Raw genomic sequence first — 15,737 nt, 5'->3', positions numbered from 1 at the left:
AGCCATGTTTTAAAACACATATAGGATGCCTGATGAACTGATAAAATTGGCAACATCCTTTAATTTCTCATGTCAGTAGGAACTTTTTTAGCTATTAAATTTTATTTCAGTATTCTGTATTTAAAATATAGACTGTTCATGTGTTAAATACATTAATTACAAGTAAATAACTATTTGGTAAGAAAGATTTTTATTTTTAAGAACACTAATATCGTAAATATTGGAAATAACGTTTCTATTGAGGTATTATTTTAATGGACAACTGTACAAAATATTTCTTACAGAGTAATTTATAACAGCAATAATTAGAAAAAAGTCAAAAGGTTCATCTGAAGGAAGTAGTTAAATTGTTACAACTGTAGAATATATAGCACAGCTGTTCAAAAAGATAAAGTGGATCTAAATGTTGTGACATGGAAAGGTATTCAGGGTTTTTAAAAATGCAGAAATATATACATATATAAAAATACAAATAGGAAAACGTCCTAAAGGATATTCAATTGTTAAAGCTTCTTCTCTGCGTGGACAGGGTTTTACTTCAGTTTTATTTTCTATTTGGCATACTCATATATCATATGGATTTTCTAGAAGCATACATTAATTAAGTAGAAAAATACTTCTTAAAGAATCATTATTATATTATTATTTATGTTACCTTAAACTGCAAGTTCAGGGAATAGAGTAGAATTTTAGGCTTATCTCCATCCGCTGTTCCATCATGTTCGTTCCAAAGAGGAATAGGTTGCTCCCCACCTGAAAGAGGTTAAATAATTGAAGGTTTGAGGCAATTTCTTTAAAAGGAAAATAATAACTACTTTGTGTGCTTAAAAACACACACACACAACATTTTCTTTTTCCTGATCATTAACTCAATCTTTAACAGCGAACTTTAGCCATGTCACATTTCACTGAGGCAGATGTTATAAGATAGGGACAGTACTGCATATGTAGATATTTATTAAGAACATTTTATAAGGACTAGAACTAAGATCCCACAAGCCACGTGGTGCGACCAGGAAAAAAAAAAAAAAAAGGACATTTTATAAGGACTAAATTAAGACATTATACCTATAATTACACCAAACATGATTATACACCTGAGAAAATATATTTGAGGGAAAAACAGTACAATGAAATAATTTCTTCAATCAAAAATGTGACCTTTGTCATTTATATTTGTGTGTCATAAACAAAAAAGAATGGAAGAAAAAATAAAGGTGGAGAAATAAAAAATAAGATAATAATTAAGAGTGTGACAATAAAGGTTTGGCCTATACATGAAAACAAAATGGGGGCAGAGGACCCTGGGGATAAAGTTCCTATTAATAGACCATTTGTTGCCCAGGCATTATGGCATTCAGGAAATAATGTTCTAATATTTTAAAATCCAACTTCTATCTCCACTTCTCTTTCCCTTATTGTAAAAACTTTTCGTTATGCTTACCTTTCAAATATTCTATCTTAAAATGATTCATCTTTTTCTATGTATACTGAATTTAGCATCATCCCAGGGAGCAAATATAAGTGGGATGGGAAGTTTTTTCCTAGTAGGTAATCAATTAATGTAATTCATCACATCAACAGGCTAAAGAAGAAAAATCACGTTATCATATTACGGGATGCAGAAAAAGCATTTGACAAAATCCAACACCCATTGATAGTAAAGATTCTCAGTAAACCAGGAGCAGAGGAGAACTTCCTCAACTCGATAGAGAATATCTACAAAAATCCTACAGCTAGTATGATCCTTAATGGTGAAAAGCTCTTAGTTTCCTTACTAAGATAAGGTACAAACCAAGGATGTCTGCTCTTACCACTCCTTTTCAACATCATACAAGAAGTCCTAGCTAATGCAATAAGACAAGAAAAGGAAAAAAAAGATATACTGATTGGGAAGGAAGAAATAAAACTGTCTCTGTTCACAAATGACCTGATCATCTATGTAGAAGTTCCTGGAACCAATAAGTGATTATAGCAAGATTGCAGGATACAAGGTTAATAATATACAAAGGTCAGTCACTTTCCTATATACCAGCAATAAACAGTGGAATGTGAAATTAAAAACACAATACCATTTACATTAGCACCACAAAAAATAAGATACTTAAGTATAAATTAACAATATATATACAAGATCTACATGAGAAAACCTACAAAACTCTGATAATGTCAGTTCTTCCCAACTTGCTCTCTAGATTCAATGCAACCCCAGTCAAAATCCTACCAAGTTATTTTGTGGATATTGACAAACTCATTCCAAGGTGTACGTGAAGAGACAAAATACCCAGAATAGCCAATAAAATACTGAAGAAGACCAAAACTAGAAGACTTAAACTACCTGACTTCAAGACTACAAGCTAATCAAGACAGTGTGGCACTGGTGAAATAACAGACAAAAAGATCAATGGAACAGAAGGGAGAGCCCAAAAATAGATCCACATAAATACAGACAACTAATCTTTGACAAATGAGCAAAGGCAATACAATTGAGCAAAGGCAATACAATGGAGCAAAGATACAGTCTTTTCAACATATGTTGCTAGAATACCTGGACATCCACATACAAAAAAATACATCTAGATATAGACCTTAAACCTGTCACAAAAATTAACTCATAATGGATCACAGGCCTAAAGGTAAAACACAAAACTACAAAAATCATATAACAAAGGAGAAAACCTTAATGACCTTCTGTATGACAATGACTTGACTTTTTGGATACAACACCAAAGGCATGATCCATGAAAGAAAGAATTGATAAATTAGACTTTTAAAATATTTTTTTATTTTAATTTTAATTTTTTTTTTTGTCGCACCACACAGAATGAGGGATCTTAGTCCCCCAACCAGGGATCAAACTCGCACCCCTTGCAGTGGAAGCACGGAGTCTTAACCACTGGACCACCAGGGAAGTCCCAAGATAGACTTTATTAAAATTAAAAACTTCTGCTTTGAGAAGACAGTGTCAAGAGAATAACAAGACAAGCCACAACTGGGAGAAAATATTTCCAAAAGATACATTTGTAAAGGACTATTATCCAAAATATGCAAAGAGCTCTTAAACTCAACAATAAGAAAATAACCTGATTAAAAATGGGCCAAAGATTTTAATAAACACCTCACCAAAGAAGATATACAGATGGCAAATAAGCACATGAAAAGGTGCTTCACATCATGTCATCAGGGAAATGCAAATTAAAACCACAGTAAGATACCACTGCACACCCATCAGAATATCCAAAATCTAGAACAGTGACAAAGAACACAAAATGCTGGGGGGATGTGGAGCAAAAGGAACTTTCATTCATTTCTGGTGGGAATGCAAAATGGCACAGTCACTTTGGAAGACAGTTTTGCAGTTTCCTATAAAACTAAACATACTTTTATATGATCCATATGATCCAGCAATCTTGCACCTTGGCAGTTACCAAAAGGAGATGAAAACTTATGTCCACACAGAAACCTGCATATGGATGTTTATAGCACCTTAATTCATAATGGCCAAAACCTGGAAGCAACCAAGGGAGGATTTTTAGGGCAGTGGAACTACTCTGTAGGATATTATAATGATGGATACACGTCATTATACATTTGTTCAAACCCACAGAATGTACAATGCCAAGAGTGAATCCTAATGTAAACTATGGGCTTTTGGTGATAATGCTGTGTCAATGTAGGGTTGTCAGTTGTAACAAACGTACCACTCTAATGGGGGACTTTGAAAATGGGGGAGGCTATGCATGACTGAAGGCAGAGGGTATCTGGGAAATCTCTGTACCTTCCCCTCAATTTTGCCGTGACCCTAAAACTGCTCTAAAAAATAAAGTCGAGGGCTTCCCTGGTGGCGCAGTGGTTGAGAATCTGCCTGCCAATGCAGGGGGCACGGGTTCGAGCCCTGGTCTGGGAAGATCCCACATGCCGCGGAGCAACTGGGCCCGTGAGCCACAATTGCTGAGCCTGCGCGTCTGGAGCCTGTGCTCCGCAACAAGAGAGGCCGCGATAGTGAGAGGCCCGCGCACCGCGATGAAGAGTGGCCCCCACTCGCCACAACTAGAGAAAGCCCTCACACAGAAACAAAGACCCAACACTGCCAAAAATAAATAAATAAATAAATAAATAAATAAATAAATAAATAAATAAATAAATAAAAATAAAGTCGATTTTTAAAAAAGGCTATTTGTTTTGTTCATCTATCACTATCCTGAATATCTTTTATATAGTTTCAGAAAAAAAATTTTTTTAATTTAAAAGACAAGCTCTGCCTCTTACAAAATGTATTACATAATACTTTTAGTTTATAGAAATATCAGAGACACTATTAGTCACATTAACTCCACAGTTTTTACCTTGTTATGAATTAAATATAGATCTGGTCCAACTGTAAGAAGGTAACCTCACTATATATATATTTCTCATTACATATAAATGGCTGTACATACTCAAAAATAGACTTCTTGTCTTTACTAAGTCAGTGCTTACCTACACCTTTCTGAAACCCAGGCAATCCATGGGCAATAAGATTATAAGTATTGATTCTTCAAAAAAGAACTTTCCTAACAAACTTGATGATGATTGTGAACATGAGTATTCCTATGCAATAGAAAATGTCCTAAAGCTAAATGTAACATGAAGGAAAAGCATGAGGAAAAAGTTTTAAGAAACAAGGAAAATAATCATGAAGATTATGGGAGAGTAGGGAAGCAATATAGAGATTAGAATACTAAGAAATGTGGCTACAGGGATTCTAAGTATTCCCTCTCAATAATCTGTTACATGCTCTGGTGTTGAAAAAGATAAGGGAACATCTGTGCTCGATGAGGCCCTGGGCCAGCTGGATGATATGTGATTTACATTTCAGCTATTTTCCTAGGGTTCATGCTGTCTCTACAGTCAGGAAGGAATGGTTCAGGGAGCAGATCCAGCCACTAAATGACTTCGGCATCATTATCTGATTTCTCTATTCTTCACAGTGATTAGCAAGTCTTCATGGTTAGAACATTAATTTCCAGTCTTCTTTTCCAGTTCATTATTCATAGACCTAGGGATACACTTTACTTATAACTCCTAACTGAATGTAGTAATTCAAAGGTTAAGAAAAGCCTTTCTTTTTCATCAAAACCACTTTGACAGCTTACAGGTACCAGACTAATATGAGGAACTCTATAATCCTAGCTTTTTACTGTAAGAGATACAAGATTAGTTAATGGAAAAGTCTGTTTGTTTTTTAGTTATACATATTCAGCAATAGCAGTCTTGAAAATACTCTTTAAAACTCATAAAAATTTACCAACTTGAAATATTCTTTACTTTCACATTATAGACAATGTTCTAATGTGATATCAACCAGGTAAATGGGCCACATTAAAACTTCTGTATGGTCTCCAAGTAGAGACACCTTCAGTGGCAGAAGGGGCTTCTGCTATGTATTCATCCCTCCCTTAATGGTTTGTATTCAACCATTTTTAGAAAAATTCCAAGACTACCAACTGATCTGATTTTTATATTAACTTGTAAAATTCTATAGCTCTGCTAGGCTTCTTCAATGTGATCATTAAGTAGCTTCCTGACCTCAGATACAACCAGAACCAACCCATGAGAACGAGGAAAATCTCTTGCTCACACAGCTGCTACATAATTTAATTTCCTAATCCATGTTCTGTCCTCCTTCAGGGCCTTATCAAATACTGGTCCATAAGCTCTGCCTGAATCTTCTCTACTTCTCCTTTCTTGCCAAATGAGACTTCACTTGTGAGGTTTTGAATATGACTTCCTCTGTGAAGCCTTTTCTGATTCCTTAGACTACATTAGTTTCTCCTTTGACACAGACATAGCACCTTCTTCTTGTCATTCAGAGAACTCATCACAATTATAATACACTGTCTAGATACTTAATTTGTAAAATGAATGAATTTATCCATCAACATGGAGGAATCTCCTCTTGATGCCAATTTAGAGATGAGGCTTAACTATTATTTTAACATGATTATATTCATACTGAAATATTCAGCCTCAAGAACTGTTATACAGTCAACTTGTTTTCCACCCTAATGCCTCTTAATACTTTACCTTGTGAATTAAAAATCAATTAATTGTTTAAATCAAACATATGTTTCCAGTTAAAATATAAAATAGTGATTAAGAAGCTCACTTATAATCTGATCTTGAGGAATAGCAAAAATATAATAAGGGTTGCTATAGACAATTTACCATGTGGCCAGCATACAGTCACCATCTGATACAGATTAAAATCGAAATCTTAATACTGATCTAAATTTTGTTCCCAAACGATTTAAGATTAGTTTAGTTAACAGACACACACTAAGTTGTTTTTTTTTTTTTTTTTGGAAGGGAAGCATAAGGGACCTTTGTTTAATTTGTAAATTGTAAATGCATATATCACATATGACAAAAGTAATAAGCAAAAGAATCTGTAGGTGAGAAAGCCATAAAAGGAATGCAGAATTTTTAGGGAGTTACTCAACAATTTCATCTAAATGATAGGATCGATACTCATACCACTGCTACATGGACCATCATATAACCAATGAGAATAAAAACCTGCTGTATGTTCTGCACTATAAGGTATCAAATCATCTTACCAGAAACTTTTTGTATTACTTCATTAACTTCCTTCATGAACACTTTCTGTACAAATACCAAGTGGTTTAGAAGATCAGTTGTAAGATTATGTTCAAAGGAACCAACCTGCCAAACAAAATCAGAATATTAGATTAACATACTGACTATATTAGTTTAAAATACATCTCACATAAATCATCCCAAACTCTGAGGAAAAACAATTATCTACATGCTATTTGAAATTAAAATACTGAAGAAGGGTTAAAGATACTCAGATTCCCCAATACTCTACTGGCCTGACATTGTTATGAGCCATTCCCCCCATATTTTAAAATAACAGTAGCCAATAAGGTATGAGAAATCTTTTGAAAATGAATGAAAATTATACTCTATGTAACTTGCTAATTGCAAAATTGAAATTTTATGTAGAGTAATATTTATTTTTAATGACCACTGTTGTAGAGTTAGAAAGATGGACCAGTATAAATGAAAGTAAATGCATTTACTCATTCAAATATTTATTGACCATCTGCATTAGGTGCTAAAGATACAGCTGTGAATAAAAATAACAAAATTATGGCTCTCATGAAGCTACATTTGAGCAAATTAGCAAATCAGATATACTAAAGTCAGCTTTACTATAATACATGTCCCATGATTAGTATAAAGCCCAAAATTTCTGGCAAGAATTAGTTAATAAACAGATTAAATAGAAAGCCGGCCCTAACTGGAGTTGAGTTTTGTAGTAACGATGAATTGAAACATCCTTATGAGTAAGGCAAATGCCTCAACATTTGTCACTTTGATAGTGTCCATATTTTGATCAAAAGTTAACAGCAAAAAAGATGTAGCAGTCTTTTCTTAGGTGAGAAGTCACATAAAGTCTAAGTTTCACTGGGCACTTTTATTTTATATATAGTAGTATCAAATGGGCAAAGATGATTTTCACATGTGTCTATTTTAGGCCATAGTTAAATGGGCAACTCTCAGAGAGATGCAACTTTAGATTCTTTCGAATATTTGTAATTAACTGCATTCTTAGTAAATCTGGGATGGTGTTCTGCCCCAATTACAAACTTTATAGCTTTATAATAGCTAATATTAGTAAGGAACTATGCAATATACTGCATTTGATTTGTTTTATTTTCTGTCAAATGAAGCATTAATAATAGTATTGCTAAACTACAGTCTGGGACACTTATTTTTCAGTGTAGAAAGCACAAATGAAATATGCTTTATAATCCACCTTTTAGTAAATAAATATTTGACTTCTAGCATCTTGTACACGAGAAGTTCTAGGACAAGCAGAGTCTAAAGAAGGTAAACCAGACTTAAATATATCCTACTTAGCTGTAATATTTCTAGAAAGACGCCAAAGAGCATTCGTATAGATCCTTCAGATTCTAGAGAATAAAATTTATAAAACAAATAGTTGGCGAATTGATTTTTGATAAGGTTGCAACTGTTTCTGACAAACTGACAAAGCAAGCTGAGGGACGAGCACACTGTGTGACTCCTACATCTCTCATTTGATAGTTGGGAGACTTAGGGAAAGTTATTTAATCTCTCTACATTTGATTTTCTACTATAACAAATTAGGATGATAACAAATGGCCTACTTACCACAAATCAAATGAAAACATATCCAAATGCTTTTTAAACTTGTGATAATTGTACAGATATAAAGGGAGAAAATAGTGATGGAATCATGTATGCTGGCTTTCAAATTCCCTTAGTAAAGAAACTAGTCTGTGAATCTGCTTGTAATTATTTTATCTCTGTATGACCTTTATATTGTTAATAAGTATGTATACCTGGATGAATCATGTAACCTCTCTAATGGCTCAGTTTCTTTACTTGTAAAATGAGAATAAAATATCTACCTCAAAGGATTGATTTAAGGATTGTACAAGTCAATGAATATGAAGCACCTGACAAATGTTAGATACCCTTAGCGTTTTTATAGTCAAATGAATCATGAAAATATTGTAGAGATGCATGTGAAACCCAATATAATAAATATGAATTCAAAGATGATTAAAACAAGAAAAAAAAGCATGTTTAAATAAAACTATAAGGAGAGAGACACAAACACATACACATGTGTACGTACACACACACACCAAATACAGTACAAAATTCTGTAGGAATAAATGATTTGATGATTTTTTGGATCACTACATACTTTGGTACACCTAAAGTTTGAAGGCTGCTAAATTACAAAGAGTAAGAAAATTAAAAAGTGAACTTACTTCTGCCACACAACGTAGATAATTTCCCTGTAAATAGTACCCTTGTTTAGAAGGCAGTTCATCTATACTCCACACCTGGTCTGAATAACTATCATGCTCTTCCATTATATATTTCCCTGACATAGTAACAGGAGGAAGGTTAAGACTGGCAGAAGGAGGAATGGTTGACATATCGGTGGCAGAAACTTTTGAAGTAAAACGCAATCTGTGATTTGGCAGCTCAAACGTAAACCTGGTCTGTGCACCTGTAAGAAATAAGGAATGTTACTGTTTGTTGTTCAGGTGCTCATTCACTCATTCATTCCTTACTTTGTTCAATAAATGGTGTCTATAAAAAAAAGTATGCATTTTCCAAACCTATGTTGAAAGATATGAGAAGGATATTTTAAATTTGCTTATAAAATATTTCCCACCTTTAAATACATGTATGGTTACTATAAAGCATCAGCCAGTATTATTAAGCCAGCAAATATCATTTATTAAGCCTACTAGGTGCCCAGCATTGTGTTAGGTGCTAGAGAAACACCTGTAAATGTTCTCTTTATTTCACATAAGGTAGAAAAGAAATTGCCTTTATTATGAAAGAGTTAAAACAAGAGAAATTAAAGTGCAAAACAAAACAAAACAACAGCAATCCACACAGTGTTTTATTCAGAGAGAATAGTTAGCAGTTGATAACTTGCCTCTTGATCCTGACTCAGTATGGAAGGAAACAGTGAAATTGTCAAATCAACTAAATTATACTCAATGAAAACATTCGTCAAGTATAAAATTTTACAAACACACGTATCTTTGACCTTAACAATAATAATGGGACCATATTCCAAATAAGAATATGGTATGAGTTTTAGTTTACTGTTGGTTCTAAACACTTAGATCAACAATTTGGCATGTAGTTGTTCAAACAATTATAAATACACAACCTGTACTATTTATTCAGGCCATATTTCTCCAACTATTTATTGAGGGCATTAAGGCATAGCAGAAACCTTGTTAAAATCAAGATCTATTATTGCCTGTTACATATACTGTCTAATGTATATGTGCATGTTCCTTTCCAACCAATCAAATCTACTGATACTGTTCTGTACATAAGCAATTCTCTCCACTCAAACATTAAACAGCCTATTTTGCCTACATTTAAACTTTATTATATATTCCTAGTATTCTCAATTGTGCCAGAAGTAATTCTTTCTTCCACATACTAATTAAAGGTCACCTCCTATATGTCACATTCACTATATTCACTCACTATACAGTAACGTTTATACTTGGAATGAGTTATCCATAAACAGAAACACGCTGTCTCACCAACTGGTGCAACTGTGAAAGGCCAGATAGGTCACAACTGCTCTGATCTCCACTTACTCACCACTCCAGCCAGGCAGAGTCATTGACTATGGCTTGCAGGCTGCAAGGGGTGCGGGCTGCCCTCCACAGTAGCTACCACTATTATTACTACCACCAACATCACCAAATAAAAACACAGACTGAAATAATACTAGGCCTCAGGTCATCCCTTATCACTAGTATAGCCTTTTTTTTTTCTACTGTTTTTGTCCCTTTCCTTTATTGCAAGAAGAATTATGGGTTGTTATCTGACTAGATATTTGACAATATGTTTTCTTTGCTCCTAAATATTCATATCTTCCTAGTTCTAAACTGACTATTCGGCTTTTGATTTGCTGCTTCTGTTGACTCTTCTATTTCATGGATGCCCTGAATAAACAGACAAGAAGAGCCATTTAGCCCAATACCTGAAGGCCCAACACTTCTGACTCTGCCAAATATGGAAATTCACTTTAAAGTGCTTCTGTTTCTGATAAGAAAAGATGTTCAGAAAAATCCCTCTCAATAAAGAAAGCCTAAAATGCTAGAGGGCAGAAATAAATACATACACATACATACAAAAATACATACATGTATGTATGTATTCACATATATGTATATGTGTTTTTTAAAAATTATTAATGTAATTTATCATGTTAATAGAATAAAGGAGAAAAAATATTTTAATTTCAACAGATGCAGAAACAAGTATCCAATAATAAGTATTCGCCAATCATTCATAGAAACTCTTAGCACACTAGGAGTAAAAGCAACTTATCTTGACTTGATAAAAATAACCCAGCAAAAACCTACAGCAAACATCATATTCACTGGTGAAATATTAATTCCCTTAAAAAATGTGAGTAAAACAAGGATGCCAACAGTACCCCTTTTACTGAACTCGGTAGTAGAGACACAGTAAGATAAGAAAAATAAAAAGGCATAAAGACTGGATAGGAAAAAAACAAAAGTATTATTTGCACATGGTATGAATATCTACTTAGGAAACTCCACAGAATCTTATTAGCAATAATAAAATAGTTTAATATGGTTGCTGAGTATAAGATTAACATAAAAGGATCAAGCGCATTTGTACATACCACCACTAGTTTAAAATGCTATTTATAAAATATACCATTTGTAATAACAACAATAACATAAGGTGCCTAGGTATCTAAGTAAATAAACATATCTTGCAACAGATACACAAAAACCTTAAGTTGAAAAATTTTAAACTTTATAGAAAAACACTGAGGAAGACCTAAAGAAACAGAGAGATAGACATATGCAGGAATAAGAAGGTTAAATACTATGTCAGTTCTCAATATCAATCAATATTTTTAATTCTTCCCCAAGTAAATCTATAGATTCAACTCAATTTCTATAAAAATCCAAACAGGCTTTTTCAGGGAACTTGGCAAACTGATTCTAAAATATATCTGAAGGAGCAAATAAACAAAAATAACCAGGACAACTTCTAAAAAAAAGGAAAAGTCAAGTATCAGTATGACACTGGTGCAAACAGGCCACTGAGGCACAACAGAGATCTCTGAAATAGACCCCCATATACATAAACACTTAATAGATGATAAAGTTGTGTTATCTATCACTGAAAAAAGAACAGATTAGTCAATAAATGATGCTGAGATAATTGGTTATGCATACTACTCCATACCAAACTGAAGAAAAAAACAGTCAGTTCCTTACAGATTAGGAACTTAAATGTGAAGAGCAAAACTTCAAAATGTTTAACAGCAAATATGAGAGAATCTTCTCATGATCCTGGGAACAGAAGGATATAAAAATTTGTATTTTTATGTCTTCTTCAAGACATAAAATACACAATAAAACAAGAAAATATTAATTCAATTACATTAAAATTAAGAGTATATGTTGATCAAAAGACCAAAAAGTGAAATAAGCCTCTGACTGGGTGACAATATATGTTGAACATATAACATCGAAGGTTTAATATACAAAACATACAAAGAATCTCTGTGAACCAAGAAAAATACAAATGACTCAATGGTCAAATGGGCAGAAAACAAACAAGAACCATCAAGAGGTGCTTCATATAAGAAAACATGTAAGGACCCCTTAATCATATTTAAAAATTCAGCTCCATTAATAACTACAGAAACATAAATTAAACCTACAATGAGATACCGTTCCACATTTACCAGACAAGCAATAATTTTAAAGTCGATAATACCAAGTGTTGGCAAGGATGCAGAACAGTGGGAACTCCAGTCTAATACTGATGGGAGGGTAAAAACTGGTGGACACAAGCACTAAGGAAAACAGTTTTATATTTCCTAGTGAAGTTGAAGATGCATTTACCCTATAATCTAGCTGTATCACTCCTAAGTAAATATCCTTGAGAAACTCTTGCACATATGTACCAGAAGATGTGTATGAGAACAAATGTAATAGCAAAAAAATAGAATGAGGCAAAGGTCCATCAATAGCAGAATAGATAAATAAATTGTGATATAATCACTTAACGGACTCCTATATTTCACTGAAAAATGAATGAACCAAAGATACATGGATGAATATAAATAAATCAAAGAAAATGTGCAACAAAAAAATTCCAAGTAAAAATATGCATTAGTGGGACTCCATATGAATAAAGTTTAAAACAGGCTACAACAAAATTGGTCATTTATGAGTATATGTCTATGTAATAAAACTATAAAGAAAAGCAAAGGAATGGATAACACAAAATTCATGATAGTGATTATTAACCAAGCACTCATGGGGACTATTATCTGGTAGTAATAATATTCATTGAAGGAGCCTTCAAAGTACTGGTAATGTTTTAATTCTTAAGATGTGTAATCGGTGGGTGAGTTTACAGTTCTATAAACTGTGTGAATGTAACTGACATACTTTTGTATACATGATACATTTCAGAATAAAAATACAACAGCAAAGTGCTTTTGGAGAGGATATATAAGGATCACAAAATCTTTTAAAAATAGCTATTTTGAAGAAGTCGAATAACCTCTGATTTAAGCTAAATGTACTCAACGTGAAAATAAACCAAGTTATTCAGGCTATAAGAACCTAACAATGTAGAAATGTATTCAACTTAAGTTTAAGTTGGAAATGGTTTCTAAAGAGTGGATAACTCTAAAGAGTTCAAATGAAAGCAGGGTCCATGCTGGTCATTCAAGGAAGTGTATTGCTATTTTTACTTGACTGAATGAAGAACATCATTAATGAAATTTAAAAGTGTTTTGATTAAAATTATTTAAATTTTCATAAAAAATCTATAAAACTAAATTTGTTTCACTAAAATATTACTAATTTCTTAAACCAGTCATAAATTTTAAGAATGAATTCAAACTTCAGTGTTACCTGTCATTCCATGACTTCTCATTCTTCCCATCTTGTATTCTGCTTTCAGAGATGGTAAAAGTGCTGCTCCAATGGCTATACCATCTAACATGGTGCTGAATTTAAGGACAATAGGCTTCTTTTCTAAACCTTCTGGTAGCTGAGGAAATTCATTTGTTTCAATAGGAGTCTGATTAACACTTGTTGGGGTTTTTTCAGAAGGTAGGGGGGTTGCAATATCTTCTTTTACAGGCTGTGGGCTATAAAGCAAAAAAAAAAAAAAGTTTAAAAAAGACAGAACAGCTACTAATAAAATTTAAATTGTATAAAAATAAAAATTGTATAAAATTGGTATTCTCAATGTAAAAGAGCAATAATAAACTATGAACAGATGTTTTCTTTCTAATACCAGATCATATTAAGACTTCCTCAGAACAGCCATTGAAAAATGATCTAGAAAAGTAAACAAGACGAAGTAATAACAATATAAACTGAATGTTACACTGCCAAGGCCAGTCACATCATTAACGTGAAACTGGAGGTTTGTCTGATTCCAAATTCCATGACTTAACCATTATGCACTCTACCGTTGATTGTTAATACTATTACTATTACTAGCACTATTAAAAATAATAACACCAACACCAACAACAGCAATAATTATTTTAGTGCTTACTATGTGCCAGGTACTATTCTTATTGCTTTGTATATTTTATATAATTTATTTATCTCACAAAACCCTTTGATTAGGTACTGTTATCTCCATTTTACACATGAAGTATAGCGAGAACGTGGTGAAATCAGCTTTGAACTCCGTCAATCTGAATCTAGAGTCTTTGTTTTTAACTACTCCACTCCACTGCCGATACATTCTAATAAGGAAAAATTCCTTAGGGTATTTTATAACTAAGGCTCATGTACACATTCTGGATTCCATAGTCCACTGACAGGAGAAACATGTTTAAATTATTACTACTTAGTCAACCAGACATGAATTAATATTACATCAGAATTAAAGATCTAGATAGGACAACTGGAAAAATCACTGCTTTAAGACACTGTCAAAATACACACACGTGTTTTTCTACCTTACAGGTTAGGAAAAAGGAAACATAACAAGACAATTTTTCACCTTTTACTTATATTTTTATTAGTTATTCATTAGCTATAACTTTGGAGACCAGGAAGAAAGCTTGGCAATGCAGACCCAGGGAATAAAGGTTACTGTGCAAAGGTCCCATTTACTGCCTTTTAAAATATTTAAATGGTATATTCAAATCCTGCCTTGAACCATGTACAATAATCTCACATAGAGGTCAGCACAAAACCACGCGTGGGACATAAATGGCCACTGCAACTTTATAAATCTATGCACTCACAAATTTCAGTGAGTTCAAAGTAAAGAAATATTGCTACAATCCTAGAATTTGTCAGTTTGCCTTTTATTAGTATCACTTTATAATGTCCACTAATCTCTAGGATCTCTTAAGCTTTACTGATGCAATATGAAAGACTGACAATTGCATTTGTGACATAGTACTTTAATAATATCCAGAATATGATTCTCCCACAATCATGTTTAGCTACTTTCCACCCGCCCCACTATCCATAATAGTCACTACTTAGATGTAACCTTCATCTTCATGTCTTCCTCCAAACTATTGTTAACACAGCAAAGAATGACATGAAAGACTATATAGAATCACAGATCTTGAATAAATAACTTACACTGTAGAAGGTTGTCTGATGAGATCTGAGATCTGCTTAGATAGTTGGTGAGAACTTCGAACCATCATGCTGTGTAAGGTGGCAGGGTGCTGGGGAATGTTGATGCTGATAGCTCCTACTTTGAACACTGCGGCATTGTTAGTCTTCAACCCCCTCTGGGCACTGTAGAGGGCTTGGGACTTGGCAATACTACATTTCACTACAGTTCTATTAAAAGAGAAGGAGGATCATTAAAATATGGCCAAGTAAAGAGAAATTTTGAAAAAGTATTTTGAGAGCAAGACAAATGTTTTTAAATCATTCAATGAAGTAAATTAGAAGATTTTTCATGCATTTAAATCACACTAAAGAAATAATGTTTTCTAAAAATATGGACACACATTTTATACTGTTTGTACTGAATATTATTCTGTTTAATAAAGAGTTTACAGAAGAATGTATGTATGTGCTTACGTGAAAAGAGAATACACTGACATATTACACATATACAACACACAAAATCCCATT

General features: G+C 33.2%; 1 protein-coding gene across 7 annotated transcripts in view; it reads right to left on the bottom strand.

Annotated features, from left to right (window-relative positions):
- BLTP1 (bridge-like lipid transfer protein family member 1) overlaps positions 1-15,737 on the bottom strand; it is a 211,242-nt gene that overhangs the window by 60,193 nt on the left and 135,312 nt on the right. For all 7 annotated transcript variants that reach the window (XM_068543392.1, XM_068543385.1, XM_068543389.1 and 4 more), the window contains 5 exons: positions 15,231-15,437; positions 13,524-13,762; positions 8,832-9,076; positions 6,600-6,705; positions 656-753 (listed from right to left, as the gene is read on the bottom strand). In XM_068543392.1, coding sequence (XP_068399493.1) covers positions 656-753; positions 6,600-6,705; positions 8,832-9,076; positions 13,524-13,762; positions 15,231-15,437 — 895 coding nt within the window. The remainder of the gene's footprint in view (positions 1-655; positions 754-6,599; positions 6,706-8,831; positions 9,077-13,523; positions 13,763-15,230; positions 15,438-15,737) is intronic.

Source organism: Eschrichtius robustus, chromosome 4, assembly GCF_028021215.1.
Source record: "Eschrichtius robustus isolate mEscRob2 chromosome 4, mEscRob2.pri, whole genome shotgun sequence".
Classification (NCBI taxonomy): Eukaryota; Metazoa; Chordata; class Mammalia; order Artiodactyla; family Eschrichtiidae; genus Eschrichtius; species Eschrichtius robustus.
Note: the sequence above shows the minus strand (reverse complement) of the source record. Positions and strands in the feature narration are given on the sequence as shown.